This window comes from Odocoileus virginianus, chromosome X, assembly GCF_023699985.2.
Source record: "Odocoileus virginianus isolate 20LAN1187 ecotype Illinois chromosome X, Ovbor_1.2, whole genome shotgun sequence".
NCBI lineage: Eukaryota > Metazoa > Chordata > Mammalia > Artiodactyla > Cervidae > Odocoileus > Odocoileus virginianus.
Window position 1 is genome coordinate 17,292,840 of NC_069708.1, and position 26,713 is coordinate 17,319,552.

At 43.8% G+C, this 26,713-nt stretch overlaps 1 protein-coding gene across 1 annotated transcript in view; it reads right to left on the reverse strand.

The window, feature by feature from the left end:
- Positions 1–23,220, reverse strand: part of DIPK2B (divergent protein kinase domain 2B) — a 44,522-nt gene extending 21,302 nt beyond the window's left edge. The window contains exons 1-2 of the mRNA XM_020877339.2: positions 22,815–23,220; positions 16,750–17,014 (exon numbers count right to left, since the gene is read on the reverse strand). Of these exons, the coding sequence (XP_020732998.2) occupies positions 16,750–17,014; positions 22,815–23,047 (498 nt within the window). The 5' untranslated portion in view covers positions 23,048–23,220. The remainder of the gene's footprint in view (positions 1–16,749; positions 17,015–22,814) is intronic.
- Positions 23,221–26,713: the final 3,493 nt, after the last annotated feature.

Below are 26,713 nucleotides of genomic sequence, written 5' to 3' on the forward strand. Positions count from 1 at the left end.
CCACGCTGTCTGTAGAGAATGGTCAGCCTGTGTACTTTTTTCCATGCACCAAGAGGATAGACATTTCCAAAGTTCGCCATCTCGAGCTTTTCATTGTGAGATACTCAAACACTATGGAAGTATACAGTATGAAAGTAAAAAAAAATCATATTGCTGCTCACAGAGGCCACCATTGTTCTGTGTGGGTATGTATGAATACACACACGTAGTGATGCCAGGAAAAAAAAAAGATCTGAAGTTAGCTTTTCCTGTAAGAAGGTTTCTCTGGCCAGTTCAGTTTGGAAAGCTAAGGGAAATCTTGAACAAATGAGTTTTTACATTTAGTGAATTTATTTTTTCAAGCTCCTAGCACCCAGGGAGAAGAGAAAGCTCTAGGGCTAATAAACGTGTGAGTTGTCTTTCTGGTTGCACGACTCAACACTTTTCACAGGATTTAGTTGTTAAATATGCTTGTGAAGCACGGTTAGGTTAATTATGTATCAGAGTTAATCTGTGTGTCTTGATTAGAACAATGACAATTCAATAACTGTATTGGTTGTGGATAATTAAGTCAAAAGTTACTTGAACATTTCTTCAAGCTGCATTGTATTCAAAACAATGAAAATCCCTGTTTGGTTTATGGTATTAAGAGAAACAGCTCATGGTTCTTTTCTTACTCCAGTAGATGGATTTTTTTCTCCTACCTTTTATTAAAGAGCTTCCTGGTTTTGTTTTGTTTTTAATCTGAAACACAGACTTGATGTGAGGTTTTTGGTTTGCTAACTTTTCATTCTACAAATGCTGGCCACCACAGTGATTATCTTGGAGAAACCATATGGATGATTTTCAAAGTTAAAACATCCAAAAATGTCCTCATAAAACAGTCTTTTATGTTACCTTATGACACAGCTTGTCTCAGCTACTGTTATTGGTACTGGAGGAGGGAGGTTATTTTGTACAATAGATGGTCCCCAAATCATTTCAGTTTTGCTTTGAAATCCATAAGCTATGGTAGCTTTATGATAGGCCCCTTCCCCTGGCCCCCCACCCCCACCCCCAGAAGCTTCTCTCTGGTATGGATCAATTTAGGTTCCCTGCAGTTCAGTCCTTGAAGGAAAGCTAGTCACAAGGGGTAGAAGCAAGGACAGGGAGTCAGCCAAGAGTGGATCCAGAATCTGGAGTTTGCCTTGGATCACCTCAGAGTGGATAACGTACCTCGGAGGGGTGACTAGATGTTAAAACAACATTAAATCAAAAACTAAACAGACTTGGTTGGGTGAGACGAGGGCTATAAAACATTTCCCTCGCACAGGAACGCCTGTCTCTGACAAAGCTCTCGCTTCCACACAAAACAGAGCCTCTAGCTCCGCAAATCCTTTCCTTGGGTGGGGTTTCTATTTGTTTAGATTCTTGATACTCCGCGGAGTTTCTGGGTTAAGCCCTGATGGAATGTTTGAGAAGTTCTGTTTAAATCGATGGAGAGGATTCCCAGGAGAGGAGTAATGCAGATTCCCTGCTGGGATCCCCCTTGGGTGGTTATGTGGTTTTATCCTGTCTCCTGCTTCTAACAGCACCTCTGGGTGGATCTTCTTCATATCCAACCTCTCCAGGCCACTGCCCGCTCTCCCCTCATTTCATCCTGGAATCCACTGGCCTGGGTAGGGGTCTTTGCCTGGATAGGTGGCAATCCAACTGCAAAGGTGACAAACTGGATTCACTACCAACTTTGAGATGCAGTGGGGCTTCCCAGGTGGTGCTAGTGGTAAAGAACATGCCTGCCAATTCAGGAGACATAAGAGACGCATGTTCAATCCCTGGTTTGGGAAGATTCCCTGGAGAAGGGAATGGCAACACACTCCAGTATTCTTGTTGCCTGGAGAATCCCATGGACAGAGGAGCCTGGTGGGCTACAGTCCATGGGGTTACAAAGAGTCTGAAGACTGAAGAGTCAGACACGACTGAAGCGACTTAGCGCGTGCACATGACAAAATAGTTACAAGCATGTCTTTTAGAGGCAAGTGAACTCTAATGCCAGCTCTGTCACTTAACAACCACATGACCTGGAAAAATTTCCTCAAATGATCTATGCCTTAGTTTCCTCACGTGTAACTGAGGGATAATAATTAAGGGGACTCTTTGACTTATCTTCTAAACCTGGATATTTTTGAGAGTGAAAGGGACGATACTTGTTATTAGATCAGGACAGCTGGCATATGCTGGGATTGTCTCTGGAAAACCTGAATATATGGTTACTCTAATTATGGTACCCACCTCATCAGGGTGTTGCAAAGGTCAAATCTTTGGGAAAAGTGTCTGACACATGGGAAGGGCTCTATGACTATTTGCTATTATTTACCCCAAAGATAGGGCCTTTCCCAGTTTCCCCACTTCTGTTAGTGACCCTTCTCCCAGTCTTCCAGGTTAGAATATCTGGAGCTGTTTTCAACTTTCTTATCTTAATGGCTGATCTCTTCCGTCTTTGATTCACCTTGTCAAGTTGTGCTGTCATCAATGTGACTTCCAACATGTATTATGTTGTGTCTATTTGTGACCTCAGTCACCTCTCCCCCAGCTTGTGCTCCCCCTGGGCTTAGCTGGCCCAAGGGTATGCCTTTAGGCAAATCTCTTTCCCTTTCTGAGGCTGTTTCCTCATCTCTCATGAGGGTATGATGGTTGTTGTTCAGTCGCTAAGTCGTGTCCAACTCTTTGCCACCCCATGAACTGCAACACACCAGGATTCCCTGTTCTTCACCATCTCCCGAAGTTTGCTCAAACTCATGTCCCTTGAGTTGGTGATGCCATCCAACCATCTCGTCCTTGGTCACCCGCTTCTCCCCCTGCCCTCAATCTTTCCCAGCATCAGGGTCTCTTCTAATTAGTTGGTTCTGTGCATCAGGTGGCCAAAGTATTGGAGCTTCAGCTTTAGCATCAGTCCTTCCAATGAATATTCAGGGTTGATTTCCTTTAGGATTTACTGGTTTGATCTCCTTACAGTCCAAGGGACTCTCAAGACTCTTCTCCAACATCACCGTTCAAAAGCATCAATTGTTTGGCACTAGCTCTCTTTATGGTCCAGATACGTCACTCCATTGCCTGACTCTAACTGGCTCTCTGGACTTTGTAGATACCTGATATGACTTTCCTGAAAGCATGATAAACATCTCATTTTGTTTTACATGCTGTGGAGTGCTTTGTAAACATAAGGCAGTGTTATCAGTTCCAGAGATCAACAGGGTCAATGGTAATATTCCCCTTCCCTAAATTTCACAATAAGTTGGATCTCTGAGTAGGAAACAATGTAGCCTTTGGAGGGTCAAACAAATGAACTCCATGCTGTGACTATGGTTGACCCAGGACTGTCTTTAAATTTGGAAAAAACAGTTGGGAACCCCAAGAAACCCTGGTGAGGGAGCTATGGAAGGAACTTCAGAGAGAAGGGTTAGGGAATGAGTGTTATCATCTTGTCCCCTATTTGGAGTTGCCAAGCAGACATAGGGATTGGTTACACTGGTCACTCAGGCAGGAAATCCAAGGGTCAGGAGATGGATGGCTTTGTGGTTGGGGGAAGAGGGTATACAGCCCGTGGCCTCCTGCAACCCATGGGCAGGTGGCCAGGCCACTAAAGATCACTTGGCTGATTCTCCTCTCAGATCAGCACCCACCTAACAGGTTTCTGACTATGAGCTGTCTTCCACTGAGGAACCCTATTTAGTGATGGAGTCAGGATTTGAACTCAGGCCTAAGTTCCAGGTCAGATGGTACTGCTTTCTCGCATTGAAACTCAGCCTCTCCTCCCTACTTTCTTCACCAGCAGCTGTGTTTTGGGGGTCCTGTCCTATTTCTGCCACACAGCCTCACTGACCTCACTCCTTTGCCCATCTGCTCTGCACACCACTTTTAGGTCCCATTCATGGAAAGAGCCACTGTTTTTAAACCACTTTTCTTTAGAAATGCCAATTTTGAAACCCTGTCCCAGACCTGCTGAGTCAGCAGCTCTGGGGCTAGGACCCAGCAATGTTGGTGTTAACCAACTCTCCAGGGGATTCTGATGCTTGCTCAAGTGTGAGAACCACTGTCTTACAGAATAAAATGTAGCTTCCCACCCCCTGCCCCAGACCTACCATTACAACATCCACCCACTGCTCTTGACACATCCTATAATCATGGGTTGTGACATTTGTCACTCTCCACAGTTACATCTTATTCTCACTTTCGTGGCTTTGCCCAGACACTTCATTTATTCTCTGGCAGATCTGCCCTGGTCAGGGCTACCTCCTCTTGCTTACTGTCCCTTACTGTGTCTCTTACTGTCAAACCTTTGGCAGCCAGAGGCTCCCTTGGTGGCGATCATGGCATCTTCTTCTATGAGGCAGTCAACACCTTGAGTAACCCTGCTGGTGGAAGTGGTAACTAGCTTTTTCCTCTTATAAGAGTCTATCTCTTTCTTCCCACCTCGTCCTCCACCTTCCTCCATTCCAGGGTCCCAGAGGCTTTGCCACTGAAGTCTTTGTGGCCTGCTCCAAGATTTTCACTGTGGCAGATGAAATAAGCATGTGGCAGGCAATTCAGCTGATAGTTGGGACAGGCAGGGCAGCTGACACAGAGTAAGACACATTATTTCATGGTTTGTCATTTTGATTCAGGTACGCCAAGGTTGGTCATAATTCTCCACTGGGCCATTTCATTTCATAGGTTGCTGTTTTTTTGTTACTCTCTTTCTTTTTAAATCAAAAGATAGGAAACCAAGTGCTTCTGACAACTCATTTGTACATGCAGACTTGCAGAAATTTCCACTGAAGCTTAGTGGCTTCTGCTGTGCAAAGGTCTGGTGGTTCAGGAAGCTCAGATAGAATTCTGATTATCAGGAAAACCTTCAAACCAGCCTCAAGCTTACCTGGAGGGAGGGATCACCAGGCTAGTTTTTAGCCCCAGCTGCTCTGAACTGACCTGCTCTTCCCAGTGGGGAGAGGTTCATAGAAACTCAATGAAATGGAAGTCCTGGTGTGTGTGTGTGTGTGTGCTTAGTCACTCAGTTGTGTCAGACTCTTTGTGACCCCATGGACTGTAGCCCACCAGGCTCCTCTGTCCATGGGGATTCTCCAAGCAAGAATACTGGAGTAGGTTGCCATGCCCTCTTCTAGGTGATCTTCCCAACCCAGGGATAGAACCCAGGTATCCCACATTGCAGGTGGATTCTTCACCATCCGAGCCACCAGGAAAGTCCAAGAATACTGGAGTGGGTAGTCTATCCCTTCTCCAGGGAATCTTCCTGACCCAGGAATCGAACTGGGTTCTCCTGCATTGCAGGAAGATTCACCTCTTCCCAGGTGGTGCTAGTGGTAAAGAACCTTCCTTCCAATGCAGGAGAGGTAAGAGACGTAGGTTTGATTCCTGGGTTTGGAGGATCCCCTGGAGAAGGAAATGGCAACCTATTCCAGTATTCATGCCTAGAGAATCCCCATGGACAGAGGAGCCTGGTGGGCTATAGTCCATGGGTTCATAAAGAGTCAGACACGATGAAAGTGACTTAGCACATACCTCTGTTGAGGTTGTACCACCTATATCAGTCAGAGTTCAATCAGAGAAGCAGAATCACTAGATTTTTTTTAAAACAGGATTTGAACTTGCAGAATTGTACAAGTAGGTTAAATAGTCTCTGGAAGGCAGTTGTTCTCCTATATGATACTGGAGCTTGAAGTCTGTAGGCGGGTACTTGAGAAGCAAAGACATGCAAAATGGGGGAAGATCAAGGACAGGGTTGAATCCATAAGTACAAGATGGATGGAGCTCATGAGGATGGACTGAAACCCATGTCAGTTCTTATTGCCCTTGAGTTTGATGGTGTCAAGACCTGCAGAAGCTGGGGCCCTTTGGTGTGGAGCTAACCCTACCCTGGAGTCAGAGAAGCTGAAGGAGGAACCAAGAGAAAGCAGAGCTGCAGGCCTGGCTGCTGCCTCACCCCAGTGAGGGGAGCCGGGACAACAATGTGTGTGAGCCACAGAATGGCCACTATTGCCCTTCCACTCTCTCAAAGTCCTAACAGAATCCCTGTAGTCTACTCTAACTGGAAACATGAGAGAAGAGAACTCTGGGGAATGTAGTTCAGCTTATAGAGCTTGCCTGGTGGCTCAGATGGTAAAGAATCTGCCTGCACTGCAGGAGACCTGGGTTTGATCCTTGGGTCAGGAAGATCTCCTGGAGAAGGGAATGGTAACCCACTCTGGTATTCTTGCCTGGAGAATCCCATGGACAGACCACGGAGTCTCAAAGAGTGGGACATGACTGAATGACTTGCGCTTGGTCACATTGATACATTCCAAAGGCACCACATCACCCTTGGCTTCTTTGCTTCTCTCTTGGTGACTTTTCTTCAACCTGACTGAAGTATTTCACTGGACCCCAACCATCCTAAATGTATTTGGTATATTACCTTCTCTTTGAGGTGCTGTCCTTAGACGTGCTTGAGCCAGCCTATCAGACAACTTGGAGGGACCACTCCTCCTCCTCCTCCTCAAGAGGCCCACCATCTATTTCTTCCTTGTATGCTTTGGGTCAAAATGCCTCAGCTGTCTCTCTTCCAAGATAACTATGGAGATATTAAACCCTAGAGAAGCTAATAATTAACTGTGTCACCATCCCTCCTCACCCAAATTAGGTAGACATTTTTGGTATCAAGAGTCATATTCCAAGGAGTAGGAACCATGGGACTTTCAGGCTTGTTAACACCTGAGTCATGCTAGGAAAGATGTTCTCTTGGGGAAAAATGCGACTTTCCGAGACTCTGATGGCCTCCAGAGTTGATCAACTGTGGAGTTAGCACAAGTGTGGATTGAGAGTCACCCTGAAGCCATGAATAATGATTGGTGAATGAGGTCTTGTTCATTCACTCATTTGATCACTCCTTCATTCCCCAAAGATTTATGAAGTGTCTACTTCATGTTAGACATGTGTGAGGGAAGACATTGATGAATAAGATGCAGTCCCTACCCTCAAGTGGCCCTCTGTCTGGTTGAAGAGGCAAAAACAGAATGAAAGAGAGAAAGAAGGGGGGGGGGGTGGATGAGGAAAGGAGGAAAGAAGAAAGGAAAGAAGAAAAAAAAGAAAAAAGAAAGAAAAGAAAAGAGAAAAAACCCAATGCCATGTACTCTATAGAAAGTGCTTTTCTGGTCTGCTATAACTGTGTTATTAAGTCAGATTCTCCATTGGCTCCCATGACAGGCTTGATTCCTTTCACATGTGCTGGGCTGAAAGCCACAGGTATTCCCAGGCTTTCTTCAGACTTGAAATAGTATCCAAAATGCCAAAGCTTTTTAGAATAAGGTGAGATTTTCAAAAGAAAGGAAGATGGCTTTCATAGTTATATTTGGATTTGGATATATGAATGCAATAGCACTAGCTTTTTCCTCTCCTGGAAATCATTTTGAGATTTCTAGTTCTGGCCATGACAGAGTAAGTGGTATCAGACTTACCCTTGTGATGGAAATAGCTCTAACACCTGGACAAAATGTGTAAGACAACTGTGGGCATTGGACCATGACCAACATAAGGCAGTGATCCTTGAGAGAAAGGATGCATGTGAGCTGAGCCCCCTATCTCTCTGTCTTTTCCCCTGAGGACACTTCCAAGCTGCACTTCAGGATCCTGATAGGTAGAAGAACCAGCGAGCAGGATTTGAAGCTACTTGAGTAGCTAGAATCTGGGGGGCAAGGTCCTATACAGGGAAAGTCACAGAGAAGGAGCACCTTAAAAGTATGTGAAAGTTTTCCTTCAGATCTTTGGCCAACTCCTAAACTGCATAGGAGCAGGGTGGGACTCTAGGACCACATTAGATGGCTGTATCACTGAGCAGACAGTTTAGAGGCCACATAGTGCTGGGGAGATGGGGGTTTGGGTTAGACTTCTCAGTGGGTACCCTGGGCTTTTGACTGGACCTCAGAAAGTCCACGTTCTAGTATTAAGGCTCATGTATCTTGCCTGGAAAATCCCATGGATGGAGGAACCTGGTAGGTTACAGTCCACGGGGTTGCAAAGAGTCGGACATAACTGAGCGACTTCACTTTCACTTTCTATCAGCAAGGACTATGTCCTAGGAGTAAGGACGAAACTGAAAGAGACCTGCAGTAACAAAGTCCCAAACCCAATCTCAACAGAATTAAGGCAGCAGTTCTTGACTAGGGGCAATTTTGTTCCCCAGGGGACATTTGAGTACATCTGGAAACAATTTGGATTGTCACCTCTGGGAGTTGTGATGCTACTGGTACCAAGTGGATGAGGGCGGTGGATGCTGCTATAATCTTACAATGTACAGAACAGCCCCCACTCTATCCCCCCCACAAAGAATGATCCAGCCTCAAGAGTCAATAGTGACAAGATTGGGAAACCCTGGATTTAGGTGATCAATTTCATTGGCTGCTAGAACAAAGCTCAGTAGTCTTTAGGAGAAGATAACATAATTTAGAGCCTCTTCCATGTGTTATCCTTAAAAGCCAGCATATAATGAAAAATTACCCCAAAAGAACACTTACTTCACTGTATTACAGTTATTATATACTTCACTTCTACTAGACTGTGAGATTTAAGAGTAATAAACACACCAGTAACCTGTTCCCCTCCATTCCATTCCAATGGTGGAAGTGCAAGTCACTCAGTTGTGTCCAAATCTTTATGACCCCATGGATTATACAGTCCATGGAATTCGCTAGGCCAGAATACTGGAATGGGTAGCCTTTCCCCGATAATCAAGAAAAAAGAGGGGCTTCCCTGGTGGTCTAGTGGTTAAGAATCTGCCTTGCAATGCAAGCGACATGAGTTCAATCCCTGGTCTGAGAAGATTCCACATGCCACAGAGCAACTCTCAAGTCCTCGAGCTACAACTACTGAGCCCACATGCTGCATCTACTGAAGCCCGAATGCCTAGAGCCTGTGCTCTGCAACGAGAGAATCCACTGCAAGGAGAAGCCCATGCACCGCAACGAAGAGGAGCTCCCACTTGCTGCAACTAGAAAAAAGCCCATGCAGCAATGAAGACCCATTGCAATCAAAAATAAAGCAAAATAAAGAAAAAAGAAAACAACCAATAAAAGCAGAAGTAGAACCAGAGATAATCCAGATATTAAAGTTAGCAAGTATAGAAGTCAAAGTAACTATGATTAAGATTTCAAGAAAATAGAGGAAAAGACAGACAAAAATAATGAAAGGGAGAGAATTTCAATAGAGAATTGGGATCTATGAAAAAAGTTAAATTGGTGTTTAGAAATACAAGATACAGTATCTGAAATTAGGAAGTTACTGACTGGATTTAACCCCAAACTGGGCAGAGCAGAACATAAAATTAGTGAGCTATGTATGAGAGATAATATATGAAAACTTCAGATGTAAATGGGGGAATACCTTTGTGACCATGGAATAATTAGGACATTTAAAATAATTAATAAACTGGACTTCATTTAAATTAAGAATGTCAATTTATCAAAAGGTACCATTAGGACAGTGAAAAGGCAAGCCACGGGCTGGGAGAAGATATTTGTAATACATATATCCAACAAAAAGTCTTGTATCCAGAATATAAATGTAACTTTTGCAATGAGAGAGACAGCCCAATAAAAAATGGACAAACAACATATGCCAACACTTTACAAAAGATGAAATCAGAGGAGCCGATAAGTATATGAAAAGGATCTTTATATTGTAAGTTATGAGAAAAATACAAATTCAGCTCACACAATGAGATATTGGTAGACACTCACCAAGATGACTAAAATGAAAAACTAACAATATCAAGTGTGATGAAGATGTGGAACCATGGAATTCCATCTTCCATTGCTTATAGGTAGAAATCAGTACAACTACTTTGGGAAACTGTTGGGCAGTATTGACTAAATCTGTCCATAGGTATACAATATGACCCAAAAATATCCCTTCTGTATGCTTGTGTTCACCAACTGACATAGATAAGAATGTTTGCAGAAGTTTTAATTTACAATAACCCAAACTAAATACAACACAGATGTTCTTCAACATTAGAATGAATAAACTGACTTCATCATACAATGGAATAGTCTACTGCAATGAAAAACAAGCTACTGATTCATGCAACAGTATGGTTAAATAGCTTGACAACATGTTGAAGATGTACTGTGTGATTCCATTTAAATGAAGTTCAAAACCAGGTAAAACTGATTTATGGTGATTTAGTTCAGAATGGTTACTGTTGGGAAGGGGTGGGGTGATCGACTGTTCCATTTTTCCTGGAACTGAGGGCTTTCACAGAATGTGAGACTTTCAGGGCTGAAACAAGTCTAGTGTTAAGAAAATCAGATGGTTGGTCACCCTAGAAGCAGTGTTTTTAGGGAAGGGACATGAAAGAGCCTTCTAAGGGGCTGGAAATGTTCAGTATCTTGATATGGACAGTGGTTACAGGAATGAACACATGTGTAAAAATTTATCTTGCTCTACATGTTATATATGCACATTTGAGTGCATAGGTTATACTTTGATTGAAAACTTAGAAAAGAACTCTATTTTTCAAAGTATTAAGTGAAAATAAATTACAGACCAGGGCCATGGGGAGAATATTGGTGGATAACAAAATGAAGGCCCAACGTTCATAATATTTGTCTGTCTTCTTTGACAGGTACTTGGCCTTTAATCTGAAAAGGGTGGAGCAAAACAATGGTGAACAGGAATGGGGTGCCAGAAAGTGTAAAGGAAGCTTTCATTGTTTGGAATGAGTCTTCCCACCTGGAAGATTCACAGAGACCTTGCAAACAATATTGCTGAATCTCAGGCAGTGGAAGGGGAAAATAGAAAAGGCATGAAAATTCATTTCTGATATTCATAGGAACAAGAGGATAGATTTTGCAAAGTACTGCATGATAGGAAATATTCTTAAGACAAGGTATTAATAGAATGATTTGTGCACCTCTAGAAGAGGAAGAGATGATCTTAAGTCATTACCGGCGAATCATTTAACAGAATTATTCTAGAATAACTCTTTTTTCTTTGACCTGGTCTTTGGCATTTCTACTTTTTAAAATGTATTGAATGTTTCTGTGGCTTAATAAATGGTTTTTAGAATGTAACACATGTATCAATTACTTCTACCAATTTTTTCAAGCAAATATCTTTATAGATTATATATTATATACTATGTAGATAGCCAGTCCCCAGGACTCTGAGACAAGCTACACTCTATCAAAAGTGTTTGCTCCAGAGTAGGTCGCGATAGTGATAGAGATAGCTAGAGAGCCAGGAAAGACATCATAGAAAGAATAAAGGACGGCTTGATTGATTTAAGAAGAGGCTTGGTTGGCTAACATCTAAGTTCAGGAAAAGCTGAGGGCCCTGGGAAGATGAAGTCTACTCTGATGGTCTGTCTTGGTGACTGTCCAAGCTTCAGTAATGCTTTGTCTGGGGACTGCCTCTATTCTGCATTTGAGACTCATGGGGAAGGAGCCACTGGCAACTCATGTCTATCTTTCCTGAGTCTTCTCTTGCCTCCATTTTCCTCTCTGAACCTGTCTGTGTCAAGGGAAACCTTTCACTGTCTCCTTTTCATTCATGAGATCAAGAATAATTTAGGAGTCATTTTTGAGGATGGGTTGGATAATCTATGAGTCCTGTTTCTTTTTTTTAAAAAATTATTTATTTTTGACATGTACACACTGCTATATTTATTTATTTATGGCTCACCAGGGCTTCCCTGGTGGCTCAGATGGTAAAGAATCTGCCTGTAGTGTGGGAGACCCGGGTTCGATCCGTGGGTTGGGAAGATCCCCTGGAGAAGGGAATGGCAATCCACTCCAGTATTCTTGCCTGGAGAATTCTATGGACAGAGGAGGCTGATGGGCTATAGTCCACGGGGTTGCAAAGAGTTGGACACAACTGAGCAATAACGCATACACACACTGCTGAGTTATCAGACTTCATCACATATGCTGTCTCCCCCACTGGGGTGTTATCCCTCAGAGTGCAGGGGCCTTGTCTAGACAGCCTTATACCCTCCTAGGGTCTAGGATATGTCCTGCACATACCCCTTCAGTATTTTTGAATAAAACTTAAACAAAAATAAATTTTATCATTCATTTAGCAGTTATCTGTAAAACTATATTCTGATTAAATGGTTAATATGCACTTTGGTTACTTTATTTCTCTTAATGTATGTGTATGGTGGTTTAGTCGCTAAGTCATGTCCAACTCTGTCGACCGCATGGACTCTAGCCCACCAGGCTCCTCCTCTGTCCATGGAATTTTCCAGACAAGAATATTGCCTTTTCTTTCTTTAGGGGATCTTCCCAACCCAGAGATTGAACTTGGGTCTCCTGCATTGCAGGCAGAGTCTTTACTGACTGAACCCCCTGTGCCTCTTACATCTCCTACATTGGCAGTCAGATTGTTTACCACTAGTGCCACCTGGGAAACCCATCTCTTATTGTATTTATGTAAAAAAAGGAATTGAGACCAGGGAAGTAAAATTGCCAGGCACCTTGCTTTAAACAAAGCTTCCCAAACACTCTATACCACCATTTGGTGGGAGAAAAAACTCCACTTCCCACCTGAAAAGAAACAGGGTTAGCTTATAGAACAATGTCCAGAGTGGATGGCAATTGAGGGGATGGGAGGAGGACCCGATGGAGGAACTGTGTTTTCCTCTGATTAGCCACGTGATGCTGTGAGTGGTTGCTTTTTGGTGCTTGGCCTAACAGCAGAGGAAGCCTTCTTTGTGGTTTTGTGAACAAGCACATCATGATAAACTCTGGGTGCTGTCCTTGGCCATGGCTCTATTTGTGGGCTAGTAATTTAGGCTGTGGGATATTCCCGTCAGAACAATGCAGGTTTTGGAGGAGAAAAGTCATGGTTTTATTAGCATAAGTGCCACAGACACACACCCACACACATTGCATTGTTTCACCCTTTTGCTGATTCCTGGTCCAGTCCAGCCTCCTTGGAAGCCCTTAGCTGCAGTGTATTGCCTATGGCTCAAGAGAGGGTCCTTAGTATTAATACAAAATTGCACTTGGCATCTGATGGTGAGCACTGGATCTTTTCATCCAAGTCGACTTTTCTAAGCAACACCAACAGTCCAGGTTCTGAGGGCCCTGCCCCAGTCAGATCCCTCCTGCCTTCAATTTTCATTTCTTTGTTTCTCCTTCCTTCCCTGCCTTGCCAGTTTTCTGAGCCAACCCATCAGTTTCTTGTGGCTCCTTTTGTCTCCTCCAAACACACGTCAGCACATCCACACTCAAATATGCACACTTGAGGGTGCTGGCCTAGATCCCTGGTGGAAAGTGGCTCTTGAGGAATTCAGAGAATGCACACTGAAGCCATGTGCTGAATGGCCTTGCCGATAGGCAGAGTTGGCATCGGTCCATTTAATATAGAATTGAAGGATGAGGCAAGTCTCCCTACCATCCATTCTACAATCTCTCTCCACTTGACTCCTGAAACTCCTATGTGAAAAGAGAACTACTATAATTTCTAAATTAGAAATCAAGACTTTACGTATGACCGATCATCAGAAATAGGATAGAGCTATTTGGCCCAGTCTGGGATGAATCAGCAGTTACATAGATGTCACCTCTTAGTCCAGCTGAAATCACAACAGAGGCTGCTTGCATGGAACACTATTGAGAATTCCGGGGCCACATCTGGGTTTTGTGGGGGAAATAATGCAGGGAGGTATTAGGAAGGTCTGAGATAGTCATGGGATCAGCTAGTGGGAGCATCATAATATTGACTTTACACACAAATGGTTTCTTGGAGGGCTACAGTGAAATGCTATTAGCTGTTAACATCCTGGCATGAATTAAATTATTAATGTCACCTGTCACCTGTCAGGGCTCTAAGGGAATGGAGTCAGAGGATTGGTGAAGTTTTTTTTAATGGCTTATTCTTCCTTTTTTTATTAAGGTAAAATTTATATCATGTAAAATTCATCATTTGGACCATTTTAAGGTGAACAATTCAGTGGCTTTTAGTTGTACAACTATCACCACTATCTAACTCCAGAAATTTTCATCACCCTAAGAGACACCGTGTATCTATTAAAGTCACTCTTAATTCTCTTCTCCTCTCAGCCTGTGGCAGTGACCACAATATGGATGGGCTTCTCAGGTGGGGATAATGGTAAAGAACCCACCTGCCAATGCAGGAGATTTAAGAGATGCGGGTTTGACCCCTGGGTGGGGAAGATCCCCTAGAGAAGGAAATGGCAACCCACTCCAGTATTCTTACCTGAAGAATTCCATGGACAGAGGAGCCTAGTGGGCTACAGTCCATGGAGTTGCAAAGAGTTGGACCCAACTGAGCAACTAATACTTTTGCTTTCAGGACTCAACCACAGTTTCCAGTCCCCAGGGATCTTCGGCTTCTACCACAGCATCTATACTCATCAAGGTAGGGGACACTAGATGTACCTGGCAGGTTGCTTTGAACTTTCTAGGCCCCCTAGGATAATCTCTACTGTGTTATGAAGTCTCTAGAAATGAGGGAAAGCGGGAGTCTTCCTTAGTTCAAAGCCCAGGACCAGTTTAGTCACTATCTGTGAAATCCCAAATGTATCTTATGCACCAGGAAGTTCTGTCCTTTGGTACATGGTCCAGGTCCCAGGTTGGAGACAGTCTGGGGCCGGTGACTTGAGAGAACTGTGCCTGTCAGCAAGGAAGCAGACAACAATGACAGGAAGAAGTGATGGGATTTTCAAGGGGGTCTGAAACAATTCCTTGTGTATCTTGTTTTGGCCTCCTATTTGTTCCTGAGCACATATTTGAGGCAAAGCCCAGGAGGTCTCATATTAGTCCTTCCCATATGGCCAGCCTGAGAATGACAGATGGTGGGTACCCCAGGCCAGTGCAGGGAGGGTGTGTCTGCAGGCAGAGGGTGTGTCTGCAGGTGCAGAAAGAGGCACAAGGCCATTACACCTAGGGTGTGTACCATGGTGTGGGCTTTGATATCTGTTCTCTGTTTTCTGTTTCTGCCCAGTGTTGAGCAGCTCCCATAAGGTTCTTCCCACCCGAGTCTCCAATTCCTATCTCCCACACCAACTCCAAGACCCGTAGGCTGGGTCCTGCCACTACCTCCCCAGCCTGGGAATAGCTTGACATCCTCTGGCTTATTTTCTCCCCATTCCAGGCCAGTGAGATTTGTAAAGTACAAAGTACAAAAGGACCACGTGTGAAGTTCAGTGTCAGATGATGGCCATGTTACCAGCAGCTTGATTCCTCTTGATTTCTAAGCAGTTTCCACACAACCATAAGGCAAAGTCACATGGTCTTGCCATGTGGTTGAGATATCTAGGGACGTGATTCTGCTTTGTTCTGGGTGACTCATCTTGAACACACCAAAGGGAAGGTCTATTAGTGCTCAGAAATTACCTGGGCAGCCTTATGTGCCCATTTGAAGGGGCTAGTGGTCTGGGGATTTCGAGAAACCATCTTGGCATGCCCCTGAGGAATGCCAAATCCTCCAGCCTCATCATGGCAGGAAGATTGAGGTGAGGTCTTCTTTCTCATCTTTGCTAAAGGTGAGTGGCTCCTCATCTTTTGAGGTGGCATTTTCTGCCCTAAGGGGCCAGGCTGGATGTGTGTGGAGGTACATGACTATGTTGGTTTGGAAAAAATCAGATGATATCAGCAATGACAGTGCAGGAGGGGACAAACACAGGGTAAGATGTCACCAGCAATGTGCCAAAACTCTGAAGGCAGCCTCCTTGTGGGAGTGGGTGAGAACTCTCAGATGGGAGGAGGGAGCTGCATTGTTGGAGTTTGCTTTCGCAGTGACTTAGGTTTGGTTCTTTTTTATGATGGGAGATGAAAAGGGAAGCTGATTTTCAAAGTAGGGTCTCTGGATCATGAAAGAGGATATACATGGAAGCTTCTAAGACAGTCACATGGAGTATAGAGAACAGACTTATGGACATGGGCAGGGGGAGGAAGGAGAAGGTAAGGTGAATGGAAAGAAGTATCATGGAAGCATATACACTACCATATGTAAGAAAGACAATGGCAATTTGCTATACGACTCAGGGAACTCAAATCAGGGCTCTGTAACAACCTAGAGGGGTGGGAAAGGATGGGAGGTGGGAGGGAGGTTCAAGAGGGAGGGGACATAGGTATACCTATGGCTAATTCATGTTGATGTATGGCAGAAACCAATGCAATATTGTAAAGCAATTATCCTTCATTAAAAATAAAATCATTATGAATATTCCAAAAAAAGAACAGTGACAGTTTAGGGGTTAGCAAACATTGTAGGCGAGCTAAGCCCTTTTGGGGGAGGGGGCAAGGTTGGTGAGGGTCATCCCGACAGATGTTCAGACCAGAGATGGCAGCTAGGAACTGTTTCCCAAAGAGTTCCTCAGGGTCACATCAGAGAGAATGGAGAATGACAATGGGAGGAGTCCCTACAACTAAACCACTTTGTGAAGTTGCTCAGTCGTTTCCGACTCTTTGTGGCCCTATGGACTGTAGTCTGCCAGGCTCCTCTATCCGTGGGATTTTCCAGGCAAGAATACTGGAGTGGTTACCATTTCCTTCTCCAGCGGATCTTACCAACCCAGGGATCAATTCTGGGTCTCCTGCACTGCAGTCAGACTCTACTGTCTGAGCCATCAGGAAACCTCTTTAGTTTCTGTCTTGTCACAAGCCATGTTGTTTCATGACACTGTTTTGTCCCACTTTAGACAAACTACAATTCCTTTTGCCCAGACAGACTGAGATGTGAGCTGGCAATGGTACCCTCCATTCTCCCGCCCCCCACAGCCTGGACACTCACCCGCACCAGGTCTGGTGTGAGTCGCTTGGCCTGCAGCCATTTCTGGAACCTCCCTGTTTTCCGCAGGACACGCTCAATACTGCAGGTCTTGGGGGCAGCTGCGGAGGCACAGATTCTCCTGTCTGAGATCTTGTTTTGCTGTTTGCTGACCAGCCTTGAGATCTCCACAGGGCGCCAGGTTTTGAAATCATCTGAGTAATTTGCAGAGTAAGAAGGCAAGTTGTCAGGAGGTGGTCCAAGGTTTAAGGCCAGCCCGTTGTCAAACCTGAAAAAGTATCAGCCATTTCAGATCAGCCTGGGAGCCAGAGGGAAGGAGTTAGACGGGGACCAGTCACACTGCCAGAGTCAGCAGAGCCAGGACAGGGACATAGGGGCCCACATCTGCTCGGATCCATTTCTTCTCCTTAGACTGGGGTGCTCCAGGCTCTTTCTGGCAAAGGACTATTTTTGTTTTCTCAGGCTTAAGGAAGTTTATATGGGATGTCAGAAAAGGTGAGGGATCTGCATACCAGACACAAACTTCATCTTCTTCATTCTTCACTTAACTGGCTTTCTGTGAAGGCAGCAGCTTTACCCACGCTGGTACCTTTGTTTCTCCTCATGTCCCATCACCACTTTACAGATGTGGAAGCAGGCTTACAGAGCTTAAGTGCCTTGCCTAAGATTAGATAATATGTGGCTAAGCAGGGCTGCAAACCCAGGGCTCTCTGTCAGCAAAACCCATGATCTTTCTCCTTCGCGACCCTTGTTCTAGTTGCGGCATGTGGAATCTGGTTCTCTGGCCCCTTGCATTGGGAGTGCGGAGTCTTAACCACTGGACCACCAGAGAAAACCTGAAACTATAGTTCTTGAAGAAGCTTATCCTCCTGCATTGGGGAGAGCACTACCCCCCTCATATCCACCCCAAACGGCCCCATCAATTTTTCTTTTGGTCCAAAGATTTAAGTTTGTGGTCTCAGCCAACTGTCAGGTAACAGTGGATGTTAAAGGGTCAGCAGACTCAAAGCTATCTGGGATCCAGGAGGTGTGTGATTCCACACAATGGCCTGGGCAGTGCTAGATGCTCCCTAGGGGAGAGGCACTGGCCTATTACCATTTGCTGATTTTCTACACCCACCCCACAGTGACCCTTTTCTCCAGTCATGTCTCTAGCTGTGTGCCAACATTTCCATCAGGAAAGAATGCTAAATCTTCTTCTCATTCATGTATGAAAGTTACTAAGAAAATTGTGTATCTTCATTATTATTGAGGGCAATATACTGCAAATGAAAATTAGGTGTATATGTTATATATTTAATTTCTTTTTTTAAAATTTCTTTTTTAAAAAATAAATAATTATTTTATTGAAGTATAGTTGAATTACAGTGTTGTGCTAATTTCTACTGTATAGCAAAGTGATTCAGTTGCATGTATATATACATTGTTTTCCATATTCTTTTCCAGTATGGTTTATCACAGGATATTGAATATAGTTCCCTGTGCTACACAGAAGGACCTAATTTTTAATTTAATTTCAATAAGAATCTTTAAATTCTTATTATTGGACATTACTGGGCAACCTCATGATAATGAGTTTTCGAGGAACTAGCTCCACATCCTACATTGTAATTTTTTCTCACTTATATGACACAGTTACCCTAAGAGACTGCAAGCTTTCCTAAGAAGATGCTCTAAGAAACTGTCAGTCAATACCTTCTGTGATACTGGACTGTTCAAACTTCAATGGAAATAGGCACAAAGAACTCTGTTCCAGGACATTGCCACAAATCTGTTTAAAAAGACCAAACGCTAAAAACTTGCAAAGAATCAATTTTACTGGCATTTTTAGGACAATCATGGGAATTGATCCTCCCCACTGGGAGGATAAGGAAGGGCCTAGGGCCCTGAGGCAGCCCTGTCTGTTTCCTGTAGCTGCTCTTGTTCATGCGGGTTCAAACCACTTCTCTCCAAGGGCCTGTAACTAAGGGTCTACAACCAGGTGGCTTTTTAAGATAATAATAATAGCAATACACATTTATGAATCACTTTAGCAATCACTTTGCTAAACACTTTATGTGCCATAATTCAGTTATACCTTTCAACAAACCTATGAGGTCAGCGCTGCTGTTATCATGCAGATAAGGAAACTGAGGCACAGAAATGTTAAGTGCTTTACTTCAAGTCACACAGCCAGGAACTGGAGGAAGTAGCCTTCAGGGCTCCAGAGCTTATACTTTGAACCACTTTGCTGCTACTTAGTCCTTTATCATCCATTTTATGAATTAGCTCTTGGGAACAGACTGGTAACATTATTAGGGGTTATAGCTGTGTGCTAAGTCCCTTCAGCCATGTCTGACTCTTAGCGACACCATGGACTATAGCCCACCAGGTTCCTCTGTCCATGGGATTCTCCAGGCAACAATACTAGAGTAGATAGCCATGCCCTCCTCCAGGGGATCTTCCTGACCTAGGAATCAGTAGGGAAGAGATAGGGAAAGAAGGAAAGGTGACATCATCCACCAATCATGTGCCTTCAGCCTACCCAGTCAGCCTTAGGAGCTCACTCTCTGTTGCTGAACAACAAGCATTGTCCAGTTCTTAGTGGGGACAGGTCCTGGAGTGCTAATGCTTGTCTGGTAAGCATTTCAGCTTACCATCTTAAAGTCTGGGATGGGTTTTCTCATAAGGTAGCATCATGATCATTTTTCAAAGTGGAGAAATGTTTGGAGATGAACAAGAACAAGATGAGCAAACACACCTTTGGAAAGAGAGGCGAAGGATGTGAATTTGCAGACCATTTAACAAAGAAGAAATACAAAAGGCCAAGAAGTCTGAAAAAAGGGCTCAACTCCAAAGAATATACAAAGCAAAAATAATAGTAATAGTAAACATTTCTGAGTGTGCAAGAAGTAAACTCTATAGGAAGAAGTCTCCATTTGGATATATATCCACATATGTCTCAAAATTCTAAAAATTCACTATAGTTTTTGACCCAGAAATTTTACCCTTTAGAATTTGTTATAGGAATTAATTATTGATATGCATAAAAGTCTAACCACAAGGAGGTTCAACATAGCACTGTTTTTAATAACATAAAGTGCAAAAAACCCTAGTTGTCCCACCACAGTGATTTAGTTAAATAAATTAGGATTGACTGATGCAATCGAACACCATGAAACCACTAAAAATAAAATTGTGGGGAATAGTTAATGTAGAAAAATCTTCCCGATATATTGTTAAATAAAAGTTTCCAAAAGAGTGCATAATATGCTCACATTTTTGTTGAAAAAATTTTAATCCACACTTAGCAAAAAGGTAGTAAGGGTCATACACCAGAATGTTAATGAAGCGGTGATCCTTGGTGAGGAATTGTCTGAGATCTTTATTTTGTGTTTTCTTTAATTGATATTTCCTGAAGATTCTAAAATAAAGAGATATCACTTTTAAAATAAGGAAATAACTATTTACAATGTAGAGAAAAGGACTATAAACAAGTCTACATTTCCAGACCCATTCACTGGCCTCAGTTTCCTTGCATTGAGAACGTGACTTCTCAACGTGAAGTGTTCCAGACCCTAACCTGCTCTGCCTGGTGATTTCCTGCTTGGATCTGCACATTTCCCTTTCAGGCAGGCACATGTGGAAAATGAATTCTGAGGGAGCTGAAGTAATATCCTGAACTCCAACTGGAACACAAACCTATTTGGGGAAATGCTTCCTGAATTTGGCCATTACTTGCCTGATGAGAAAAGCCTCATTTCTTTCCACTTGGTGAAGAGTCGACTGTAAGATTCATATATTCTTGTTTACTTATCTGGAGGAGGAGGTGAATCTGGAGCTCTTCCTCAGGTGAACCCCTTAATTTCCCTCCCTCCTATCTTAAAATATGTCCGTATTTTCACTGCCTTCTTTCTCTAAGGAATCAGTCCAACCCACTTCCCCTGTGTTACTGGTTTTATTCATCCCATTTCTTAGGTGGGAATTCTTGAGTTCATTTTCCACATCTCCATCTTTTTTTCCTCTCACACTGAGTTGATCAACAAAATAAGTCTCCAGCTAAATTGACTTGCATCCTTCCTGCCCAGCTTTGTTCTCAATGATCTTTCTCTTGGACGAGGAGAACTGGTCTGCATTACCTGGCCATTCTACACATTGCTTTCCAGAAGATTTTTGCAAAACACTGGCCTCATCTTGTCCCCACCCCATGTAACACCCTCACCATTGCCTGCTACATAACTCCTGTAAGTAGAAGTCTTTCAATTTTTCAACATTAAAAATGCCTTAAAAATGATAATAGAATATATATATACACACACACGTGTGTGTGTGTGCGCTCATTCATGTCTGACTCTTTGCAATCCTATGGACTATAGCCCGCCAGGCTCCTCTGTCCGTAGGATTTTTCCAAGCAAGAATACTGAAGTGGGTTGCCATTTCCTCCTCCAGTGAATCTTTCCAATGCAGGGATCGAACATGCGTCTCCTGTGTCTCCTGCTTGGCAGGCATTTTCTTTACTACTGAGCCACCTGGGAAACCCATATATATGCACTACCATATATAAAATAGATCACTAATAAGGATCTGCTGTGTAGCACAAGGAACTCTACTCAGTATTCTGTAATAACCTATATGGGAAAAGAATCTAAAAAAGAATGAATATATGTGTATAGATAACTGATTCACTTTTCTATATACCTGAAACTAACATAACATTGTAAATCAGCTACACTCCAATAAAATTTTTAAAAAAACAGTCTACTAGGAAAAGTTCATTTCTACTCCCTGTGATATCTACCATCTCACAAAAGAAGTTCACCATTTTTATTGGTATTTTCTGTTTGTTATTTCTGTTTAGTAACTTAGTGGAATACTCAAGTTTTGGTTAACATAGATTGAAAATAAAATTATTGTCAGTTAATGCCTTCTGCCTGGTCACCAAATCTTACAAGCCAGGGGCAGAGCCTTGGGGCAGGGCATAAGAGAAGAGGTTTATTACAAAGGGTCTTTGATATTGAAAAGCCTGGAGACCACTGGCTCACAGGTTAGGGTCCCAATTCCTTGGTATGGCATTCAAGGCCCCCTTCCCCTTGCAACCTCCTCCTTGTGCCATGCCTCCACATGGACCCCATGCTCCAGCCACAAAGGCACACCTCTGGGCCTTTGCTTAAGCTGATCCTTCTACCTTAAGCTGCTCTCCTCCCACTTAATTTCAGCTCATCATCCTTCATGGCTGTGCTCAGAAGCCCTTTTGGAATTAACATTCTCTCCCTGGAGTTCCCCAAGGTCCTTTACACTTCACTTGTGGCCTGCGTCAGATCAGGCCTTATTGCTATTTATAACACTGTTCCCTAACTCCTGAACCCCTGGAGGGCAAGGACCAGAGTTATAGCAATGTCATTATAGCCCATCCTGGGCCTTGGCCATAGTAAAGGTTCATTGAACACGAGTTGACAGGGTTGAATTCCAGAGCGTGGTACCATTCTCTGGGGAGAGCCATGTGCATGAGATTTATTAAACTTAGCTTTTCCTCTGACCAAGGTAACAGCTCACAACAGAAAACTCATTCAGAAACTTTGGAGCAAACTGCCTTGGTTTGAGTCCCAGATATGCCACTTATTAGGTGGTGACCTTGAGCCAGTCACTGAACCTTGCTAGGTTTCCGTTCACTATCTGAATCATGGGTGTGAATCACTAACTCCCAGGATTGTTGTGAGGCGAAAATAACAGTAGCTTAAAAACGTTCGTCACATAGTAAGCTTTCGATAAATTTTATTTCCCTGCTACTATGAGAAATGAACTTGGTAAACTCAATAGTCCTGGGCTACTTCATTCATAGAAAAGAAAACTTTAAAACTTTACGCTCCTACTTCCAAAGGAAATGTTGGATTTAGCATTTAAAGCTGGAATTAGGCTTCACACCTTCCCTCCTCTCCATCCCAACCTTAACCCATTACCACTATAATTAAATGGTTTTGCTTCAGCTCACACCGAAAAACTACACCCTGACTTGTTTTCAAGAAATTCCTGGACCTCATCACATGACGGGAACGTTTTGCCCCTCAGAGTTATCCAACTGAGATTCTGACCTTATTTCTTCTTTAAAGAACTTCTTGCAAATAGATGTCCCGATGCAGGCGTTACATTTATCAAGACCGAGGAAAGTCCTTCCCAAATTGTAGCTCGTTCGGACTCGGGACACCGGAGAAGGAGAGGGAGAAGCTGAGGAGGAGACAGAGTAGCTCAGGCCGGAGACCCACAGCAGCAGGAACGGCCAGCCCAGGTGGAGGGCGGCAGCTTTGGGCCCCAGCCGGGGCTCCATCGCAGGCTCAGGATTCCAGCTGCACCCACTTAGGGCTGCGCAGAGGCAGGTCTTGGCAAAAGAGAAGGGGCTGGCTTTAGGGCGCTGACCCTATCCCAGCTTCACAGGTTTCTGCTGGAGGATGCTAAGGACCTTGGGGCTAATGAGGTTGGGGAGGAGGTGAGGAAGTCCGTGGAGGATGCTGATAAAACCGTTTCCAGAGTTACTCTTCCTCTGCCCCGGGGCGGCTGCTACAGGCTGGGGAGGGGCTGAAGGGCAGATTTCGGGATGGACAATGGCCAGGGCCTCCCTATGCCGTCCTTTTGACAAACACAGGATATCCTGGCTGTGCAGGAAAGGTCCAGGCAGGATGTATGTCCGACCTGGTTTCCACCTGGGAGTTTTAAAGGATCCTGAAAGCCTCCACCCTCCACTGTTTTAATTCTGGGTGTATCTGTCCCTATGGATCACACACATACACACATACACACACACACACCCCCCAACCCCTCCCCGGCCCCCTGCCGTGGATAATTCGGCCTGCCCCTTCACCAGCCATATTTGGCTGTGAAAGAACTAGAAGTCAGTTCACCAGCCATTAAGCAGCACATTTTGATTTGAAAGGTGAAGCCTTTTTACCGCTTAGGGCAGTGGTCCCCGATCTTTTTGGCACCAGGGACTGTTTGGTGGAAGACAAATTTCCCGTGGATAACGGGGGTGGGGGGATGGTTTGGGGATGATTCAAGCACATCACATTTATTGAACAGTTTATTTCTATTAGTATTACATTGTGCTATATAATGAAATAATTATACAGCTCACTGTAATGGGAGCCCTGAGCTTGTTTTCCTAAGCTCAGGAGGTAATAAGAGTGATGGGGAGCGGCTGTTAATACAGATGAAGCTTTGCTTGCTCACCCGCTGCTCACCTCCTGCTGTGTGGCCCAGGTCCAAACAGGCCATGGACTAGTTCTGGTCAATGGCTAAGGGTTGGGGACCCCTGGCTTAGGAAACAGAAAAACTCAATAGAGTTTATGCTTCAGCTCCTCTTGCCTATCTGAGAAGAAAGGAGGGGAAAGGACCCAATGGCCTCTGGTGTGATGGGAAAAGCACCAGAAAGATCCTTGTACCTGCACCCAGTTGTGTTTACCCTTCTCCCCACTTACCTGAAAATCCCTCTTCCTTTAGCTCAGTTGGTAAAGAATCTGCCTGCAATATAGGAGACCCTGGTTCAATTCCTGGGTAGGGAAGATCCACTGGAGAAGGGATAGGCTACCTACTCCAGTATTCTTGGGCTTCCCTGTTGGCTCAGAGGGTAAAGAATCTGCCTGCAGTGCAGGAGACCTAGGTTCGATCCCTGGGTTGGGAAGATTCCTTTGCAAAGAGTATGTCAACCCACTCCAGTATCCTGGCCTGGAGAATTCCATGGACTGTATAGTCATGGGGTCACAAAGAGTCGGACATAATTGAGTGACTTTCACTCCCTTCTTAATGGCCAGGCTGACTTGGTGGGACTGGATGCCCCAGGATGGCCTTCCTCCTGACACCAAGATAAGGTCCAGAGCATGAGGTAGATGGTCGTGCTCTTCTTAATGGCCAGGCTGACTTGGTGGGACTGGATGCCCCAGGATGGCCTTCCTCCTGACACCAAGATAAGGTCCAGAGCATGAGGTAGATGGTCGTGCTAATTAAGGCAGGCTTGGGTTGAGAGAGGGGAAAGGGAGTCAAGAAGAGGCTGGGGATGGCCTCTGAAGAACTGGGGAGTTTTGCTAAAGATTGGTAGGAAGAGCAGGCTAAGGGCAGTTCTCTGATGGTTAAGCATGTGCTCATTAGCTAACTGTATAGCCTCCTCAATGAAATGTCATTTTTTTTGTTGTTGTTATGAAGTTGTGAGAATTCTTTATATATTCTAGACACTAGTTCTGTGTTGGTTAGGTCGCTAGCAAATATTTTGTCCCAGGTGGTAACTTCGGAGAAGGCAATGGCACGCCACTCCAGTACTCTTGCCTGGAAAATCCCATGGACGGAGGAGCCTGGTAGGCTGCAGTCCATGGGGTAGCGAAGAGTCGGACATGACTGAGCGACTTCACTTTCACTTTTCACTTTCATGCATTGGAGAAGGAAATGGCAACCCACTCCAGTGTTCTTGCCTGGAGAATCCCAGGGATGGGGTCACACAGAGTTGGACACGACTGAAGTGACTTAGCAGCAGGTGGCAACTTGTCTTTCATCTTCTTAACAGGGTCTTTTGCATTTATAAAAGGTACAGAAATACCAAAAAAATGGTACAGGGCTAAGTACAGATCCCTGGAGAAAGTGCTAGAAATGATGTTCTAGATTCAATGTGATTTAACAAAACATATATTACACCAGGTTTCTCTGGTGGCTCAGTGGTAAAGAATTCACCTGCAATGCAGGAGACATGGGTTTGAACCCTGGGTGAGGAAGATCCCCTGGAGAAGGGAATGGCTACCCGCTCCAGTATTCTTGCTTTGATAATCCCATGGACAGAGGAGCCTGGAGGGCTACAGTCCATGGGGTCGCAAAGACATGAGCAACTGAGCGCACATTCATGTTACCTCAAGGCTTTAGTTTAGGTCCTGCAGATGGTATCAGCAGGCGGGGGACCAAGAGCTCAGGAAAGTTGGTCATGGATAGTACAGCAGCAGCTTGCTACACCAGGGACTTGATTCAGCTCCTGATATCAGGCACTGATTAGAGTTACTAGCTGTTCCAGTGTGCCCAGGGCTGTCCTGATGTTAGTCTTAAAATCTCAGGTCAGGTAACCCCTTAATCTTGGGAAAACTCAAATGATTGATCACCCTAGTACTGGTAGACCTCCCATACGAGGTATATGAGATGACATTTCAGGTGTGCCATTTGGCTATTAGACTAAAAGATAACATTAAAGGTTGGAGGTCTTGAGAGACACTTTGGAAGCAGACCTATAGATATCACACACACACACACACAGAGGTTTTTAAAAATTTAGTTAACTTTAACATCTTCTCATTCATTAAGTATTCTTCTATGAGACCATTTATAAATACTCTATTCCACTATATAGGTATAGCACAATTATTTAACAAATCCCTTGTTTTTGACACTTTGGTTGCTGATGGGTAGGATTTTGACAGCAGAAATTCCTCAGAATGATGAAAAACAGATTTTTTCCTCACTTCAAAAATGCCATGAATTGTAATATCCACTATCAACTGAAGTAGCAGCTTTTTAGAGGAAAAATATAAGAAACGTGATATCAAGTATCCATTTAAAAATGATCGAGCAGCGATGGCCGAGTGGTTAAGGCTTTGAACTTGAAAAATGATTGAGATTCTCTTTATAACTTTAAGTATCTGCTACTTCCCTTTTTTGAATCCTGACCAAATTTTGAAAGTGTTTTTCACATTTGGAGTCTGAACATTTTCCTGAGTTGCTTGTTTCCATGGACTCACTGCTTTTCATAATGTTCACCTGATTCTCGGTCTCTTTGGTACATTTAATTCAGTGACATGGCAAGTATAGCAGGTAAGATTTTCAGTCTACATATTCATATGTGAAGGCATACAACTTTACATTTTATAATTCAACCTGATTTCTACTTTGAGCTTTCCATTCTGGATTACTGGAAAAACTTAGCATGGTTATTTCTTGAGTTCTTCTCTCCTCTTCTGGAATTTCTTTGTGG